Here is a 20,111-nt window from a genome sequence, read left to right as displayed (position 1 = left end):
TCTTGTCTTTGTAATCTCCAAGGAACCACTAATGCGCTGTTTATCAGAATGCTGATTGCCACAGAATTTCACTGCATGGCACTTCAGTGTGTTTGTTTATCAATCTGATGATAAAGCTAATAAAATTATAAAAATCAAAAGTTAGCCTGTGTCTGTTTGTTTTTAAATGTGGACATACCATAAACAAGCATAAACACCATTCATTCTGAATAGATCATTCCCTATAAGCATAGTAGTCATATTGTGGTAGAAAAATGTTATGTGGGTCACTCCTAATGGTGGGTGGCAACTTATTCAAAATACTTATCATCACTGTTCCCTTTACTGCATCAGTCCCAAATCACAAAAGACTGGGAGAAGAGGAATGTTTATGTCTAGCGCCTAAAGATATGTAAAGAAAGTGGCAGGCAAGCCTCCCTGGGGACAGCATTCCACAAGCAGGGAGTCACCACAGAAAAGGCCCATTCTTGTGTTGCCAATTTCCAGGGCCTTTATGGAGAACAAAGAAGGAATAACCAGCTGCACACATTTAAGATGGGGGACACCTGGACTGCGAGTAGTACATGCAAAAAGGATCTAGACGCCTTATGAGACCACAACTATCTTCTGTCACATGAAGAATGGAGCAAGCTTGTTTTTACATGCTCTAGAGGAACAGGTGAGTAACTAAACAAAACAGAAAGACTGCTTATTCAGCAGATATTCAGGGTAATACCTGCATACCACTGGTCTTCAACTAGTGGGCCATGGCCTAATCCAAGGTAGGTTGCAACAGGAATACTACCACTATGCAAAGATATGGTGAAACGTTAAGAAATGGGTCTCCAAATGCATGTTTGGGTTAAAAGTAAGTCTGAAAAAGTTGAAGATACACAGAAAAGCTGACTAATTCCTCAGCACTGTTTGTTCTGCAGAACCAATATGAGTAAGGCTGGAGTCCAGTTTGTCTTGCTTGCTATCTTTCAGAGTTAGCTATGCAACACCTATGCAAATGGGATTACACAAGTTTACGCAAGAAGAATTTGGTAGAGTAACAAACATGACAGGCAAACAAGAGAAATTAACTTCTACAATAGTTTCAGAATGCAGATTGAAGCACACACACAAACTGATCTGAGTTTCAGATTATGATTGTGAGATACTTCTAACACCCGAGAACTTGCTCATCCATTCTTCCTTCCTCACCTCTACCTTGCAACCATTCTCCCTACTTAATATTAGGATGATGCATTCTTTTAAAATAGAACCAAACTGCAGAGAGAGGGAGAACAGAGAATATCTCAACCACAAACAACTTGTGATGATACAGAATACTGAAATATGATTCTTCTACAAACGGAGGAAACATGGCCCTCTGTCCCAGAGAAGCTGCAGTTGTGTCTATATACCCAGAGTCGCACAACCTTTAAACCTTCATAGTACTGTTGATTTTGCTGGGAGCTGAGCTGATACCCAGCTTTGGAATCTGTTTCTTTATAATGATAATAGCAAGCTGGCCAAGATCAACACCCATGTGTCACATCCACATAATACATTAAAAGCACATGGCTTCCTTCAAATAATCTTGGGAACTGTAGTTTGTGAAGGGTGCTAGGTACTGTAGCTCAGCGAAGGGTAAGCTGCCATTCCCATGATCTTTTGAGAAAAGCCATGTGTTTAAAATGTACCGTATTTTTCACTCTATAGGACACACTTTTTCCCCTCCAAAAATGAAGGGGAAATGTGTGTGCATCCTATGGAGCGAATGCAGGGGGGGAGGCAGGCAGGAAAAGCCCCCAAAAGCCACACACAAACTCCGTACGGCTCTTGCGGGCTTTTCCTCAGGAGGGACAAGGGCCTGACGCAGCCCGTCAGTCCCTTCTTCCCCCTCGTAGAAAAGCCCACAGGAGCCGCGCGCTCCTTAAAGGGTACGCGGCTCCTGTGGGCTTTTGCGGGAGGTGGGGGTATTGCCATAGCCCCGCAACCCTCTCCTGGCTGGAGAGGTGACGTGCGGCTATGACAGCAGCCTCTCCGCTGCGCGCCTTTCCGCTGCTCCCCGACCTGCTCTTTGGGGCTGGCGGGGGGCTTCCCCCCGTCAGCCCCAAAGAGCAGGTCGAAATGAACCTGAAGCCTGGAGAGCGAGAGGGGTTGGTGCGCCTGAAGGCGACTGAACGCACCTTGAATGGCACCTTGTTTTAGAGGGGGGAAACAAGGGGGGAATTCTCCCCCTCTCTGCGCAGCGCCTCCTGCTGCTTCGCTGAAGGGGCGCTGGGCAGAGAGGGGGAGAATTCCCCCCCCCTTGTTTCCCCCCTCTAAAACAAGGTGCGTCCTATTGTCCGGTGTGTCCTATAGAGCGAAAAATACGGTATGTTGTGACCATTTGAGTACCCCAATAAAGCTGCCAGTTGTTTTGTTGTTCTTTGTTCTAAGCAAGTATTTTTTCCCATTACACACATATGTGTATATGATAGCAGAACTAGATTATCATTAAAAGAACACTGATTTAGTTGGATCAGGGAAGTAGTTAGAGTCTTCTCAGGTTCAAATTCCCACTCAGTCATGAAACTCACTGTGTGACCGTGGGCCAATAGCTCTTTCAGAGCCGAATTTACAATTTACATCACTGGTTAGTTTTGAGAATAAGGAATGGGGGATCAGACCAGGGTGGGGCATGGACAATGCCTTGAGCTCCTTAAAGAAAATGAGAGAAAGAAAAATGTAGCAAATATGAATAAAAATCCCCATACTTTCCTTGAATTTTGCTGCGGTCAACAAGCAATATTGTCAGGTATTTATTTATTTAATATACGACCTTTCTCCCACTGCAGGGCCCAAGCTGGCTCACAACATAAACTAAAACACATACAGCTGAAATGCAACCCCCCCCTAAAAACAGCTAAATACCTGTTATACTTTTTTAAAAAAGAAAACAATATGGTAACCAAGTTACCATATTAAAAACAGCACTGAATCAAAACAACTTACAACCACAAAAGCAAAAGAACATATACAGCACAGATCATTAAAAGTTCTTGCCACACCATACTGTTAGTGGCCAAAGGCCTGTCTAAAAAACATATTTGCCTACGAACTGAAGGAAAGCATAGAGGGAGCTAGCCTTGCCTCTTGTGGAAAGGAGTTCAACAATCTGAGAGCAGCCACTGACAAGGTAAGGCATGACAGCAGTGTTCCTACGTGTCACATAGGAATTAGCAAAAATGGTGCTGTAACTGGAAGGCTTAGGTAACTCACTTGCACCTAGAGCTAAGCTAGTTATATCAGGCACACCAGATATAAATTTGCATTATAAGGCGTGCTGCCTGAGCTGCATCAGTACAAAACTCTACCACTGGGATTCAAAGATCTGCTTAGATTCAAGAGGCGTTGTGCTGATCCTGCAAATTTTTTGATCTTTAGCCCCTAAAATGGTAGACCCCAATGCCATATAACAAACCACCTCTGGAATTTCCAATTAAAAAATGGTGTTTGCCAGCAGAAATGAGAGCTGTAGTTCAGAGGGATGGGGTTCTAAAGTTCCCTTGGGCTCACACAGAACTAGTTTCCCAGTTCTTTGAATCCCAGCCTATGCATATCACAACTATGCACACCTTTGGTTCAAAAATTAGATTAGCACAGCAACTGAAGCAAGCCCATGATTGCCCAATTACAAAATGGAGCAGCTTCATTTTCCTGTAGTGCAAATAATAGATAGGATTATTTATACCTCTACATGTAAAATAAAAAAAATCCTTCCAGCAGCATCTTAGAGACCAACTAAGTTTGTTACTGGTATGAGCTTTCGTGTACATACACACTTCTTCAGATCTATATACCTAGATAAGTGATGGTAAATTGCAGATTAAGGTCCCACCCTCCAAAGCAAGCCCCATGAGCACACCTTCTGCTTCCAAGTAAACGATGAATGGATATACAGGAGGAGCATCACTACTCAAGAGCCAGAACTGACCTGATTCCTTATTTATGCAAGTGCAATCCTTCACACTACAAATGTACAGTGCATCATTTGCATTAACAGCTGTCATTCACTCACATATAAATAAATAAGCTACTGCACTTGAACAACTGAGACGAAACATGCCTATTACCATAAAAGTTGCTTTGTACACTTTCCTCCATACATGCACTCTCCATAACGTGTTGGTAGCAAATTAAGGGTTGACCATCCTCCCAAATGCCATTAAAACTGGCATGCTCAAAAGACTGAATGCCACTTTTGGAGCTGCTAGAGGGTTTTCAAAATCATTATAGCTCAACTGTTCCGAACATCTGAAACACAGGTTATAAACTAATTTACTGTAATAACTATGTGGGCAGTAAACTCTTAATTGCCAAATAAAGATTTGAGAATAATGGTCATAAGCTCCACAGCTAGTTCCTTTTAACCCTTAATAAGGGTTGGAGGAATGCAAAACAAAACGCTCCTGATTTCTTTTCTTTGCAACTTAACAACAGAGGACTCCCAATATAAGACACTTCCTGATCTTTCATTTCCGGCTAGGTTTTTTCCTCCCTTTTTGAAAAAGTTATCATTAACACAGAGGCCCTTCCCCAATATCAATCCATTGAACTCCACTTTTTCTCCCTGGGCTCCGATTTTCCATATCAATAGATCACTTCCTTTCACAATCATCAGGATTACTGGAGAAAATAAGCTGAATAACCTTCGTCACTGTCAGCACAGCTGCAAAAGCAAAAAAAAAAGTCACCGCCTAAGGGACAGATTAAGGTCACGCATGCGACTACAAGGCGTGCACGATCATCCCTTCCTCGAAAATTCACAGGCGCATACTTTTCAAAAGCCAGTTACAAAGTCAATTTTGCAAGCACGGGCAAGCAATTTAATATTTTTTATGTATGCAAAGAGAGCGTGCCCCCGGGGGGGGGGACGGTACGGAGACAGAGAATCGAAAAAGGCCCTTGCTGGTCTATTTTCGGATGCAGAGTGTCGATCAGTGCCTGTGCCCAGGGAAATGAATGGAGAGAAATTGCATGCGGTGGAGGGGGGGGGGGAGAGAGAGAAATAAGGCACATGCGGCGGGGGAGGGAGGCGAAGAAATCTGTATGGCTGGAGAAACAGAAGAGCGGGGCTGAGCTTCAGGGAATCTGCATATATGAAGGGGAGGAGCTGCAAAGACGAAGGTTAGAAAATAATACGGGAGGGGGAAATCCCAACATGGGGAGGCCGAAGGCTGCGGCTGAAGGCGCAAAAGTTGGCGGCAAAAGGGCTCCCGGTTGAGCCCGGGCGAAACGCGGGCATGTGCGGCACAGCTTCGGGGGTCAGCGGGAGGGGAAGGCGCCCGGCGCGGCTTAGTCAGCAAAGGCAGTGGCCTGCGCCCAGCAGCCGCGGCTGCTCCTGACGGTGCAAAGAGGAGCAGCTCGGGCCTGCAGCAGCGAGCCATGGCTGTGCAAGAGAGGAGAGGCACCGCAACGGCGCCAGCCCGCCCAGCCAGCCACTCTGCCTTCCTTCGCTGCAGGAGCCTCTTCCTTCTCCCTCCCCCCCCCGAAAAATAAAAGGGTGGAAGCGCGGGGTCGGTCTCGCCGGCCGGGGTTAGGGTGGGCAGGGGAAACCCCGAGCGAGGCGCCTCACCTGTGGCGCTGAGCATGAAGTCGAGGGTGCTGTGTCGCGCGGCTGCCATAGTGAGGTAGAGCCCTGTGCCATGCCTGGTGGAGCGGCCGTGGCTGCTGCGCTGCGAGTGCCACCGAGTGCGTGTGTGTGTGTGTGTGTGTGTGTTACGCACGCGGGGTTGAGGCCGGGGTTGCCGCCGAGCGGGGAGAGCCCGAAGGGGAGGGGCAGCCTGGCTGGGAGCGAATGAGTCGGCGATGGGGGGGGGAGAGGGAGAGGGAGGCAAAAGCAGAGAATTGGCTGCGACTCCTCAGAGCCAGGACGGAGAGGTGGCCGCCCTCGCTGCTTGCTCGCCGCCTTGCTTGCTTGCTTGCTCGCCCGGCCGCCTCCCCCGGGACCGCAGGCGCTTTGCTCAGGAGTTGTTGCTATTGTGTGAGCAAGGCGGGCTTTGCTAAGGCGGTAGCCGCTGAAACGGCCTCGCGGTTTGCATTCGCCAAGCCCGCCCAAAAGCTGCTTGTCAGGTTGGGGGGGGGGGGTTAGGAGAAAAACAAGCTATTGGTGGGGGACGACGACGACTAGGAAACTGCCCAAGCTTGGGTTGTTGTAACTTATTTTAAAAGCTCCCAAGAGGAAAAGAGTGCAAGCTTTTGAATCGCACAGGACTCCTTGCCAAGCCCATTAGGATTTTCACACTAGTACTCTAACACCAGGTCAGCCCCTTATTCCCAGCCCCATGGCCCCTCTCACCCTCAGCTCCCTTATCTCTGCCCCCATGCCTTTTTTACTTAGCGTTTTCATTTCTGATGTTCAGTCATTACAAAATAGAAGTTCCCATGTTCAAATAGAGATCTAGGTTACTATGTGGGTGCGTATTTGTTTGATAGGGCACATTGAATTGTAGAAGTTTCAGTGGTTGCCTCATGCCTCCTGCTTTTGGAAATTACTCAGCAACCAGTTCCAAAAATGAGCTTCAAGTAGCTTGAAAGCTGGTGTTTTAACAAAGTTTGTTGAGCAGAATTTTCATAGGGGGACACAGCAACTGTAGGAGAAAAGCTCTACTTGGTAGTAAGCCACCCAACCACAGCAGTTAACCTAATTCCAACAGAAAATATACACTTCCAGGCCTACTGGTCATAAGCCTGTAACACAGAAAGGAAAATCTGCCATCTTTTCCTTCTGTGAAGTTGAAAACAAAGCCTAACAGCATGTGACTTACCCAACATACTGGCCAGGTATGGCAGGCCCACCAGGGACTAGTGAATGCCCAAACTAATCCTGTTCTAACCCTGTTTATCTGGAAGTAAACCCTGCTGAATTTAATAGGACTTGCTTCTGAATAGACTTGGTTAGGATTGTGCTGAACCACTCTCACAACTGGGTTAGTTTAAAAAATGAAACTGCTACTGCAAAACCAGCATAATGAGCAAATCAAAGAGCTAATGCTAACACAATATTTCCCAGAAACGAGGTGATTCAGCATCCAAACTAAGACAACAAAACAGATCCTATTTTAAATGGTCTATTCCTGCATATCCAATGATTTTCTTTTGAACAGCCATTCCTAAAATCCTCTATCCCTTTGGTGTGGAATGTTTGTGTGCCTCATCCCTGAAAGCCACATTTATTTGTGCCCACACAGTGCTAGTTTTCCTTCCAAGCCTACTCCCTCAAAACAGGCCTCCGCTATTATCAATCTTTTTTTGTCCCTCTTAGCTTTTAGAAGGCTGCTCCTCCCTCCTGAAAAAAAAATCCTGAATCTAATCACTGAGGAATACTTCCAACATTGTTTTAGAAAGCTATGACAGTACTCTTGGGAGCTGCATTCTTGTCTAAGAATTGAAATAAAAGGTTTGGTGCAGAAAACAGGAAAGGGTGAGGACAGAAACTTAACACTTTCTTCACCTGCCACTTTTGCAGCTTCCACAGAGAAAGCTTTTTAAAAAATTAAGTCTTACAAACATGTATCTTGAATTCCACAGTCAGTTTGTGGGAAAAGTAACTGGGTGGGGGGAAAGGTTAAGCATCCCCATCCCTACCGCATTACCTCTACACGGCAAAGCAAAAAAAAGCAGAGTCTCATAGCTTTGGTTTATTGATTTGCACATAACATTGACTTAGAGGCACACAAGAACATGCAGCCAGAACTTACTGAATGCACACAGAAAGCCTCTGTGCACATATGGGTATTCACTATAGTGTCTATGCCTGTGAGTGGACAGAGCTGCCCCTGTCATTTAAGTGAAGGGAGAAGTCTGCACATGTTTACGCAACAGTTGCTGTGCACTGAACAACCTATCAAACTCTTGTTTATTGTAGCTTTGGATTAAGTCCAGTGCTCAAAGTGGGGTGGAGGGGGTGGGGGAATGAGAAGAGTGTCAGCTGTGAAATCTTTCTTTTTTACAGTGCATTCTTTAGGAATAAATCCCACTGAGTATTTTCTGCCAAGTAAGTGTGCATAGGACTGCCTTCTCAACCTGCAATCCTATACCCATATAGGGTATGTATGGAGCTTATTTGTGAGTCATGCACAGCATTTCATTGTAACGCTGCAGTCCTACACACTTACTTGGGAGTGAACTCAACTGAAAACAATTGGACTCTATTGTGGGTAAACATGTATAGGTTGGCACTGTTGGTGGCTTTTTGCAAAAAAATAGTGATCTTCCTCAGTGTAACCAAGTGGGATGGGTTTAAATCGACCTGAAAAGAAGTGGGACAGCATCCTATCCCACTTTATTCTTACTTTGCACACTGATTTAGATCAGAACTATGATACATATGGGCAATACATATGTGTGGCACTGGGCCAGTTCACAAAGAAGGTTTAGTACATGTACCCTGTATATACACCATCACTTAACAATATGTTCTGGTTAGATTACTGCAACACGTTATATGTAGAGCTGCCTTTGAAGGTGGTTTGGAAACTTCAGCTGATGCAGAATTCAGTGGTCAGGTTGCTCACCAGGGAAAGACAGTTTGAGCGTATTACGCCAATCCTGGGCCAACTGTACTGGCTGCCAATTAGCTTCCAGGCTAAGCTCAAAGTGCTGGTTTTGTACCTATAAAGCCTTAAATGGCTCAGGACTGCATCTCCCCATATGAACCAACCTGAATTCTACAGTCATAATCTGAAGCCCTTCTTGGTGTGTCTCCTCCACAAGAGGTCCTGAAGGTGGCAAAATGAGAATGGGCCTTTTCTGTGTTGGCTCCCCATTTCTTGAATGTTCTCTGCAGGGAGGGTTGCCAGGCACCATTATACACCTTTAGGTGCCAGGCCTTCTATGGCCTTCTAAATGTTTGGGGCGGGGTGTTATTGTTTTAACTCTTTATTTTGTGATTTTATTCTGTGAACTGCAAAATGCTTTTATCCTGCGAGTTACAAAGCTGAAGGGCAGTATATAAATATTAGTATTATTATTAATAATAATATTTTGCCCTTTGCGCAGAGACCTTAAATAGTTCATCTGGGCATACTACCATATGTACACAGTATAACATCTTGCTACATATGCAATCACTATGCACACCATATCCTGTGTGGAAGGTACGTGTATTCAGAGAAGCTGGCTTTGTTTCACTGAAGTCAAAGGCATAACAGTTCCATAATCAGCACTTTAGTAATTATGTTGCAGTGGAAATAAATAAGCAGACCTCTATTAACTTTAATAGTGTCGGAGCAGGCCCTGCATCAACGTGGTTTTGTAGGCTTAGGGATATTAAAACAGCACTAGTAAATATTTCTACAACTAGCAAGTTTCTAAATCAAGACATCTCTTCTGCAAGATGTGCCATGAGGCTTTGTTTGTGCATGTTTAAGACTCCCTATATAACATACTTTTAGACGTTGCCATTAGTGAGTAATACATATTGGCACCTACAACTCATGCAATATTCATTCTTGCAGGGGTGGCGTCAGCACTTGGCATCCTTGGGCTGCTGCAAGGTCCACCATGATGCTTTCCATGCCACACACACACACCCATAACATTGTTTCTAGTCCAGCACTCTGAGGTAGGGCTAGAACCAGGAACCTTTTAACTTTTGATCATTGTAGGAAATTAAAAGGGTAGCTAGATCCAGCTGCCTGGTGCCATTTTGACCAGCTAGATAAGCTTGCGCTCTTACAGTTGTTTTAACTGAATGTTTTATTTGTTTTTAGTTTTTATCTGTTTTAATTATCAGTTTTGTTTTTTATCCACTTAATATTCTATTCTCTGACTGCTGGTCTATGACTGTAATAAACTGATTGATTGATAAGCTTGCCAGGGCCTGCTGACAGAGACACCCCCCCCCCCGAGATGACCCTTTGCCTGGGCAACCACCAAACTTGGAGCTGACTCTCCCTCCCCACAATGAATCATAATTCCCAATTTTTAGTATATGTGCTGCCGAAGCGAGCACCATAATTTCCATATTTCCAGGTTTCATTTATTAAAAAAGTAAGTTCCTAGCATTTGTAGAACCTGAGATACAAGGGGAAACATGCAGGTACTTTTCTCATTTTTTTTGTTAGAAGCAAAACTCCAAACCTTCAGTTTTTCATTACCCTTCACCCCTAAATAAATTATTGTGAGCACCCATATTCATATATTGTTGCACATATAGTATAATATGCTGTACCACTGAGCTACAGACCTTCTGATCCACAATTCCTTAGACCAGAGGTGTGAAACCTAGGGGTCAGATAGGAGAAACCTGCTTCCTGGAAAAATTGGCACCTTTATCCTACAACTGCCATATGAACATTCTGGGGTTCAAGGCATGCACATGGGTCTTGTAGGTGCTACACTTGGTATCCTATCAGCGAAAAACCTGTTCAGAAATGCCTAAGGCTGGGCCTGCATGAACCTTTCACCCTGAAAACGAACTGACAGAAAACTGCATTGTTCAAGTAGAGTCACCTTGAAAGTCGCTTTGTTCATTAACAATATGCCAGAAGCTTGACAAGGTTTTACCCGCTGTTCATGCGAACCCAACTGACCCTAAGAGTCTTGGCTTTTAATTAACAGAGTTTTGGAATGATAAAAGTGCATCAGTTTGTTACAGACCTTGTTAAGTAGTTATAAGCACAACTGAAAATCTAAAACTCTAGTTCAGTTGAGCGCTGGATATTTATTTCTGCCTGATATATTACTGTACTTTGGAAGCACATTAGACTAGCATATTTTCTTTTAAAAAATGGCTCCAGGGCTGTTATTTTAAAAGGCACATATAATTGTGCTGTGACCCAGAAGAAGGCTTCAGGCCCTGCTCACAGCAGACATGTCTCTGCCATTCACCATTTCTGCTGATTTGTTACAGCTCTGACTGCATGTTGTTACATGAAGTGCCATTGGCTTAAGCACGTTGGGAAGCTTCTTCATTATGGTTTGGGCCCATTAAAACAATAAAAATGTAGCATTTACTTATGCTATGATGAGAGATAAAAGAATCAAAATTAAATTAGGTGGTTTGGGTCTTTTGAAACGTAATTTGTAGTATTCCCCATCTAAAATGTTTGGGATGTGTATATATAAAGCTTTTCCTGAAGAGCCCAACCCTCATAACCTTCCCTGCCTTTGCTATCAAATGCCAGCTGGAAAGAAGCCTGACACCACTTGAAGATGCCTGGACTTGGACCTTATTACAGTGCAGCTGCTTTAATTTGCTTACAAATTCTTTCCTGTCTGCACAGTCTTGTTTCTATTGATAGCTGTTTTATTGGTGTTTGCTGGGGGGGGGTCGTTTTTTGTTTTACAGCCTTAAAAAAACACTTTGAGAGCCTTATTTCAGCATAAATTCTTTCTATAAATGCTTAAAGTTCAGATTGGGAACCAATGGCCCTCCAGAGGTTGCTGGAATGCAACTCCCATCCCACCCCCACCCCCCGAACATTGGTCGTTCTGGCTGGGGCAATTGGATTTCAACAACATCTGGAGGGCCACAGGATTATCACATTGGCTTTAAAGTCTTCCATAGAGAGAGTATATTTCTCAGCTGAGTAGCAACCAAGAACACCCCAGCACTCTCTACACACTAATGGAAAACCTAAGAGGTTATGACAGAAAAACATAGAGTTAGAGAAAGTTTCTCAGGTACACTAGGTCTTTCAAGACCATACATGGCTTTACTAACTTTGGTTTGAGCATGAAAGGCAATAAAAAAGCTAGTGCAGATATGGGAGATCACAGTATATAATGTGCTCTTCTTATATGACCCATAATAGGAAGCAGGCCAAGAAGTACACTGTTCCAGAGATGCCTAAAACAAGGAGAAAGAAGCGGGAGAAAACAAGCTTGTTCCATCCTGCATGCGACAGCCATTTAGATATTTGAAGATGACAATTATACCCCCTCAGTCTCTTTATTGCCAGGCTAAACATACCCAATTTCCTCAACCGATTCGCATAAGCAGGGATGGTGGGGGGGGGGAGCTGAGGGGGCCATCACCCCAGGCACAGCTTTTCCACTTGTACTACTGGCAAGCCAGGTTTCCCCCATCTTATATTTGTGCAGCTGGTTCTTCCTAAGTGGAAAAACGGACATTTGTCCCTATGGAAATTCATTTTGTCAGTATTGGCCCAGTGCTTCAATCTATTCTCCCAGATCTGTCTTTGGTAGTATTGGCTACCCCTCCCAGTTTGGTGTCATCTGCAAATTTGACAAGCATCCCCTCCATACCTTCATCCAAGTTGTTTATAAAAATGTTGGACAACAACAGGCCCAAGACAGAACCCTGCAGCACCCCACTTGTCACTTTCCCCCCAAATGACGAGGAACCATTAGTGAGCATGCTTAGAGTTTGGTCAGTCAACCAGCTACAAATTGAACAGTTAGGGTTAGGGTTAGGATCCAGTTCACGTTTCACCAGGTTCTCCACAAGAATATCATGGGGGACTTTGTCAAAAGCCTTACTGAAATCAAGATACACTATGTCGAGAGCATTTCCCTGATCCACCACCAAGCTTACATATATCAAGGACCTTTTCTGGCATCAGTGTCAAGGTGACCAGTCAGTAGTTACCTTGGTCTTCTCCCCACCACCACCACCTTTTTGAAGTTGGGGACAACATTTGCTTGCTTCCAGCCCACAGAGACCTCACCTGTTCTCCCAGAATTCTCAAAGATTGTAGGCAGAGGCTCTGAGCTGACACCTGCAGGCTCCTTTAGTACCCTTGGGTGCAGCTCATCAGGCCCTGGAGATTTGAATTTGTTTAAAGTAACTAGGTGTTCCCTTACCACCTCTTTTCCTACTTTAGGGTACTGCTCCCTCTGTGCATTATATATTCTGTTATCACCAGGTTGGGCACTGCTTTCCTTTTGGGTGAAGACAAAGGCAAAGTAGGTGCTGAGCAGTTCTGCATTCTCTCTGTCATCCAGGAGCATTTCTCTATCTTCACACTTGCTCTTCCTCTTGCTTCGAACAGAGCTAAAGAAAGCTTTTATTATTATTCTTAACCTCTCTAAGATTTGCTTGTTCTTCTTGTTATAAATTGGTGCAATTCTATAGAGACTATTGAGGTGATATCCCCACCCCAATAACTGTATTGTGGCTCAGGTGAATCAACGATGTTTCGAATTACTCAGCAGTTTTTGAAAATGAGGCCTGCCACACTTCTTAGGTATGGAAACAAGCCATTAAAGTGGAGATCTGTTTGAAATAAATAAAAAGCTTTACCACATATTTTTAAAGTCTTCAAACGGTTTCCTCAGAATGTGGTTACACTACTATTTGCAAATTGTGATTGCTTAGCGTACTGTGACAGTGGGGGAAGAGAGAGAAAATCAAGATAAAAGCTGATCAGGAGTTAAATGGGAAAGGGAATGGTTTCCATCTGTTGTATTATTTATAATTTTATTTTGCTTTTTGTTTGTTCAACATGCAGTTCAGTAAGCGGCTGCTTGAGGGGACTGCTTTTTTATTTTACTTTTAAGGAGCCAGTGAAGCTGTGTAGAATTCACCATCTGTGACCCTGCAGGGAATTTTGGAATGTGTCGCTTAGGTCATACAATATAGGCACTTGGTGGTGAAGTGTATTAGTGGAAATGTCTGTTTTCAAAAATAAAGAGGAGACTGTCCCTCTCTGTCTCCCGTATGTTGCAGCTTTTATGCGGCACACTGTAAGCGGAGGCCCTTTGACTATAGATTGACTATAGCTGCTAATTAATACAATCTCAAAACTTTTCTTCTAAATCTATAGCTTCATCAGATTGGAAGATCAATCCACAAGAAGCAGTACTGCAAGTAAGGATTAGAAACAACGATCAAGCCACTCGATGCAAAAGTCATCAGCATAAACAATGTTTTCACAATGCTGCAAAACTCTATATACTGGAACAAATGCCAATTCCATACCAACAAAGCTTCAGTGAATCACACCAGATGTGGGAGCCACAAGACCAAGTGAAAAAGGTTGCTAGAAGGGGAGCATTATTCAATGATACATCTATGTCTCTGGAAAGACGAACTGTAACAGACGGTTATGGTTGAGGGTTTAATGAATATGGAAACAAGTTACAAGGGATTCAAATGAAGATTTCAAGTGGGAATCGAGCTGTAGTTTTGCAATGCAGCTAAGTAACGAGGACTATAAGAGCAATATGCCATCATTTGCCATAAGTCCAAACAGCCAAGCTAAAGAGTTATTTAATTTACCTGGGGGGGGGGGTGTTTCTTACCAGTCCTATGAGTTGTCTCCCACTAAGCCACACAGAACAGAACCACAGATATCAACATAACTAATTCCAGGGTGTATCTATTCCAGTAGGAAATTCTGAAGTGCAGAACTCTTAAAGACAACCCCCCATGGCCATGCCCCGATATTCATATACCTTCTAAGTCTATACAACAGAAACAAACCTTTTACTACCGCGGCAGACAATATGGCTTCAATACTAAGCCAGCTTTCCCCCCTTCTCTCTCCCCACTTCCCCTTTACTTACCATTGAGCCTGATGAAGAGCTCTGGTACACTCAAAAGTTTGCTCACAATATTGTGACGTTTTGGTTGTTCGTCTTCAAAATAGTTTATTTTTATCTTATTTTGCCAGCCACTTGTTTCTCAGCCTAATCTACCACACAGGGCTATTGTGGGGATAAAACGGAGAGAAGAATCATGTCACCTTGATTACTTTGGAAAAAAGGTGGGAAGTAATAAAATAATAATAATAATAATAATAATAATAATAATAATAATAATAATAATAATAATACTACTTGGGGAAAGACTACATGGGAGGAGTGAACGAAACTTCATTCAACCCTTAATCTCTTTACTGTTTAAGAAATCTGCACTATTAAAACTAAACTACCCCAGATTTCCTGAGAGTCCCATGGGCTGCAAGAAGATCAAACCTATCCATTCTTAAGGAAATCATCCCTGAGTGCTCACTGGAAGGACAGATCGTGAAGCTGAGGCTCCAATACTTTGGCCACCTCATAAGAAGAGAAGACTCCCTGGAAAGGACCCTAATGTTGGGAAAGATGGAGGGCACAAGGAGAAGGGGACGACAGAGGACGAGATGGTTGGACAGTGTTCTCGAAACTACTAACATGAGTTTGACCAAACTGCGGGAGGCAGTGGAAGACAGGAGTGCCTGGCGTGCTCTGGTCCATGGGGTCACGAAGAGTCAGACACGACTAAACAACAACAACCCCAGATTTCAGCCATATACAAATAAAGCACAATGCTCTTTGCAAAAGGACAAGTTATTTCCAGATTTCTAAACTACAGGCCTAAGCAAAGCTTTGGTCAACAGCCACATGTGACCCTGCAGGACTAATTGGAGTCTCCAAGGGCAGTGTGAACCAACTAAATGCTGTTTAATCATTCCATTCCTTTCAGCCTCTATAAACCTTTCACAGGATTGGATATATTTCTACACCCCATACATACCTCCAGCACCACCACCTTTCAAAAGCAGTACAAAAAGCTGCATATTCCAATTCCTGCCTCTAGCAAGATTCATAAAATTCATAACCCAAAGAAGGGAATTGCCACTTGGCTCGTCAATCACTTTCACCGGAGCCCAGGGACTTTCTGGAAACTGGTCCTTGCCCAGGGGGACGAAACCAAGATAACACTGGGGAAACAGATAACTTATCAACTCTTATCGCTAATCAATCACCTTGATCAATCTGGGCAGATAGTGCGTCAGCTTTTAGTATTCCTGTAATTTAAACCTTGACTATTGGAGCAAGGAAACCCTACGATCAAGCCCAGCTGTCTCCAAAACCGACCAACAAAATATTCTCCCTTTGGCATTCCGAGTGATAAAGAGACCACTGGACATGTTAAATAGCATAAGATCTGGTACCGGACAGCAGGAATTAAGAGCAGATTGCCATCAGATCACTGTCAAGACTTGCCTCTCAGCAGGAAATGAATTATTTAAAGCTCCATGCATTCTCATCTGGGAGGAAGCTGCAATGAATCCACTAGGACTTGCTTCCAAGTAAATATGGTGTTCTGCTTAAATCTGCCCAAGGACACAGTGGAGATGACAGGTTTCACATAATATTCTTAGCATTTCTTCATAATTTAAATTCGGTTTGCACATTTGGTTGACAGTGATTCTATTGCAGTAAGTTTCTCTCCTGAGCTTCCCTCATCCACCATAGTGACACAGATGTGAGCAGACAGGATCGAAGCTTGAAAAGCAGTTTTAAATCTTGCATTATTCAAAGTATGTCAACTGCTTAGTGAAACTAGTTAATTATTGAAACTCCTTTGGATAGCTAGTTACTGCTTGGGGCCAGGAGAACAATTACATTCTATCTGCAGCAGACATAGTTTCTTTTAAGTGAGTTGCAAGGTCAAATATCTAAGATTATTAGAGAAGGCAGATACACCATTTCAAAGTGTCTTTTGTCTGCAAAACCCTCTATGAATCAAAGAGAGAAGGTTAATTACTTTGTTTTTCAGGAAAGCTGCAGTTCTATCATGAATGGCATAACAGCAGAGAACTCTCTCTTTACTGTCTCAAAAGAATGGAGTTTCCATTTATTTTTTAAAAAATAAAAACCCTGTCATTTAAACTGTTTGACCTCCACCATTTTACTAAATCATATGAGCAGGAACCCCACTACTAAAACAGAATAACTGTAATTTACACCAGTATTGGTATGCGTATTGAATATTACCTCAGTATTTATGCAGGAGTAGCTGAAAATGCTTGGCACAATTTATAAAGTGTCTAGAGAAAATATATTAAACTTCAGCCAGATTTCACTATGGTGTAAAGAGTAACCAGAAACCTCTGTTGATCACCAATATCCACCTTAGAATTCACTCCAATTTTGTTTTTCTGGGAGAAGCAAGTTAGAAGGTGAATAGTTTGTGTCAGCCCCCAAGCTCATAAATTCACTGGGCTGCAATCCAACTCAAAAATATGATACACATAAGCCTACTGAAACCATTCTAATCTGTGCTGGACTGTGGTCTGGGAAATTCAGTGTTTGACCTTGCAGGGCCACTTTTCCAGCCATAGAATTATCAATATTGAGGTCTATAGATTTGCAACATTTCTGTAAAGCCAATGTACAGCTGTTGTGTAATGGAGTTTCTAACTAAACAAAAAAGTTTATTTTTGTAAACCCAGAGAAAGGTAAGCATTTAATTATATGGTTACATTCATCACAATCAGATCATTACATAGAAATAAACATGTTAACTCTATATGCATCTGAAGTCTTAAAAGTAGGATTGGTCACTTAAAGAAACCAGCAAAGTATTCATTGTGCAGTTTGATCTTAAGCACATCTACTCAAAATGAAGTCTCATTCAGCTTAATGGACTTACTCCTTATTAAGTAAGTGAGCCTAAATTATGTACATTCTCTCTGAATATCAAACAGTACTATTCCATCTGATACAGATTTTTACAATGAAGTATAAATTAGCAATGACACATCATAATTTTTACATTTAAATTGATATCCTGCTTCTATGCCGTGACACATTCAAAAAGACTTCCAACCAATTATTAAAAACACATAAACATACCATTAATTTTCTCAGATCAATATAGGCTATGATAAAATAGAGGATCATGGTAAAATCATCTGCCTAAAGTGAACATTTTAAAAATGCAAATATAAAATAATAAGGGCGTGGGGAACCTTTAAAAAGATATTTTGAATAATCAACATATTGATGCAGTTTAAACAGAAAATAAGAGAATAAGAATGCAGTGCAAAACTTCCCCTCTCATCTAGGGGAAGAAATATTCCCATGAAAACAAAGGAAAATGCCTATCTACACCCACAAAACTCCTGCATGTATAGAGTGCAGGACCATGTATTTTAAGCATAAAATAAGGGTTCAGCATTTATCACAAATATTTCTAGCTCCTAATAACAGCTTGTAGTGATGGCTAGGATAATGAACTCAACATTATTCCTGTCCCCTTATTTTGGAAGGGCATGTTTTCCAGCATACAGGAGCTTGCTAGGACATCTAAATAAGCCAAGTCTAACTCTTCTGCCTTTCCAATAAAGTTTTCACAAATGATTAAAGAAGAAATAATTTAATCTTTAAGATCACAAGTGCTAATCCTGAATTACCTTCAGCTCACAGGAAAGTAATCTTTCTTGTGCCATAATTTGATTGAAGCTGCTTGAGTTCTTCTTGTCCAAACACACACACACACACACACACACACACACAATTTCACTAGTTCCCATGTGCCTAGTATAAATTATCAGATGTCAAAATGAACAAAAAATGTGCTATCGGGCTGTCACCACCCAAAGTCCTAACGCCACATTGGCAGCTAAAAGTGTGCTGCCAGAGAGCAAAATTAAAAAGCCAATTAGCTCCCTGTTTTGTTTTTCAACAACCAGCGTGCTAAGAGTAGCTTCCAAGAAAGAGTTTAATATCCACTGGCCATCCAAAGCAAAGCAAGGGACGGCGTTGATCACAGCCAGCGCTCCAGAGAGGGAAATCAGATACCTGGTTAAAACTGGTTAAGGGGAATAAACAAGATTGCATTTTCATATTTTAAATGTATGATATAGTCTAAACCTTGGAAACACAGTATTTCACCACACAACTCTGTTTTAACATGAATTGTATTGTCCACATTAGAGAGAGACTGGCAATGGAACACATAAAAACCCAGGATGTTCCACCAAACATTGTATTTTAATCTTCCTTTGATATAGCATGCCACCTTAACATCAATGAAATGGTTTGGTTTTTTTACAAATGACCTTCAAAACTCTTGCTCTATAGTCTAACTTCCCTACTCTCCTACCTCGTTCCCCTTGTTCTTAAGTTAGAAGCTTAGCGATGATATATACCAGTTTTGTGGAAACTTTGGCCCTCTAGATGTTGCTGAATTGCAACTTGCAAGCGAGGCCAATGGCCAGGAATGATGGGAACTGTAGTTCAGCAGCAGCTGGAGGATCAAAGGTTCCCCACACCTGGTATATACTATCAACTGCATTTCCCAAGTGCCAATCCTTAGGTAACCAAAATGGCACCCTGTACAAATGAGAGGGGATTATAACAGGGTTGGGGGGGGGGGGCTTTTCTCAAGGACTGCAGATGTTAGAATTTTTTTCTAAGTGAGAAGCAAAGCCAAAACAGCTTAGCCAATAAAGCGAGATGAGCGCCGCAACCCCAGAGTCGGTCACGACTGGACCTAATGGTCAGGGGTCCCTTTACCTTTACCTTTATCCTTGCTTTATGCACATACGTGCTCTATTATCACATCAACATTTCTACTCTCACTTCTGTGTACATATTTCTAATTCCACATTTCATACCTCCTAGAGCAGGGTTCCCCAAACTTGGGTCTCCAGCTGTTTGTGGACTACAGCTCCCATCATCCCTAGCTAGGAGGGCCAGTGGGCAGGGACAATGTGCACTGTAATCCAAAAACAGATGGGAGGCCCAAATTTGGGAAACCCTGTTCTAGAGGATAGATGAAGGTGTGCTTCTAACTTGGGAGACGGATCCAAATAAACCAAAAGCTGAAGTTTGGCCACACCATTTCTATTCCATGCCACAGTTATGATCATCAAAAGAATAAGTGGCCATCACTTAATTTACAGCCAAACCTATATACCATTCCTATTCATGTAGAGAAATTTATATATTGCTCACAGTATGGTACTTATTTGCAAAGTGCAATGAAACACGTTAATGGGTATAATTTGTTATACCTGTCAGCCACAAGCATTATTTAGCATAGGCATGAAAGACTGCTGGACTTGGCAGTGTCTTGCATCCTACAGGCCTATCCATCACAGATACAGCCTTTCTAAGGGAGTTATGAATATACAAATAATTTAGTCAAATCTTAGAAAGCCTTCAGCTTCAACACTATTAAAGCAGCTGGAGCAGTGATGGGGAGCTGTGGCCCTGCAGGTGCTATCAGACTCCAATTCCCATGAGCTCCAGCATGGACAATGGTCAGGAATGATGGGAGTTGGAGTACAACAACATCTGGAGGGCCTCAGGTTCCCCTACTTGACTGAGCACTGCTACAGCATGATAAAAAGACAAGGCAGTGCACAGAGTTGCAGGACTCTCCTTACTCCTCAATAAGGCTGTACCAATGG

General features: G+C 42.7%; 2 protein-coding genes and 1 long non-coding RNA gene across 7 annotated transcripts in view; 1 reads left to right on the top strand and 2 right to left on the bottom strand.

The window, feature by feature from the left end:
* The window catches only part of SMS (spermine synthase), a 43,967-nt gene extending 30,837 nt beyond the window's left edge, over positions 1–13,130 (bottom strand). Inside the window, exon 1 of one of the 2 annotated variants that reach the window (XM_081909211.1) lies at positions 12,648–13,130. In XM_081909211.1, coding sequence (XP_081765337.1) covers positions 12,648–12,930 — 283 coding nt within the window. In that variant the 5' untranslated portion in view covers positions 12,931–13,130. Of the gene's footprint in view, positions 1–5,587; positions 5,765–12,647 lie in introns of those variants that run through there. The other variant, XM_081909212.1, reaches the window with a different exon arrangement.
* LOC309368878 lies at positions 5,050–17,221 on the top strand. The gene is made up of 3 exons (XR_014167942.1): positions 5,050–5,139; positions 13,746–14,687; positions 14,829–17,221. It is a non-coding gene; the product is annotated as an uncharacterized lncRNA (long non-coding RNA).
* Positions 17,101–20,111, bottom strand: part of MBTPS2 (membrane bound transcription factor peptidase, site 2) — a 32,519-nt gene continuing 29,508 nt past the window's right edge. For all 4 annotated transcript variants that reach the window (XM_081909207.1, XM_081909210.1, XM_081909208.1 and 1 more), the window contains one exon: positions 17,101–18,495. In XM_081909207.1, coding sequence (XP_081765333.1) covers positions 18,273–18,495 — 223 coding nt within the window. In that variant the 3' untranslated portion in view covers positions 17,101–18,272. The remainder of the gene's footprint in view (positions 18,496–20,111) is intronic.

Source organism: Podarcis melisellensis, assembly GCF_964234715.1.
Source record: "Podarcis melisellensis genome assembly, chromosome: 4".
NCBI lineage: Eukaryota > Metazoa > Chordata > Lepidosauria > Squamata > Lacertidae > Podarcis > Podarcis melisellensis.
The sequence above is the reverse complement of the archived record's forward strand: the minus strand, read 5'-3'. Positions and strand labels throughout refer to the sequence as shown.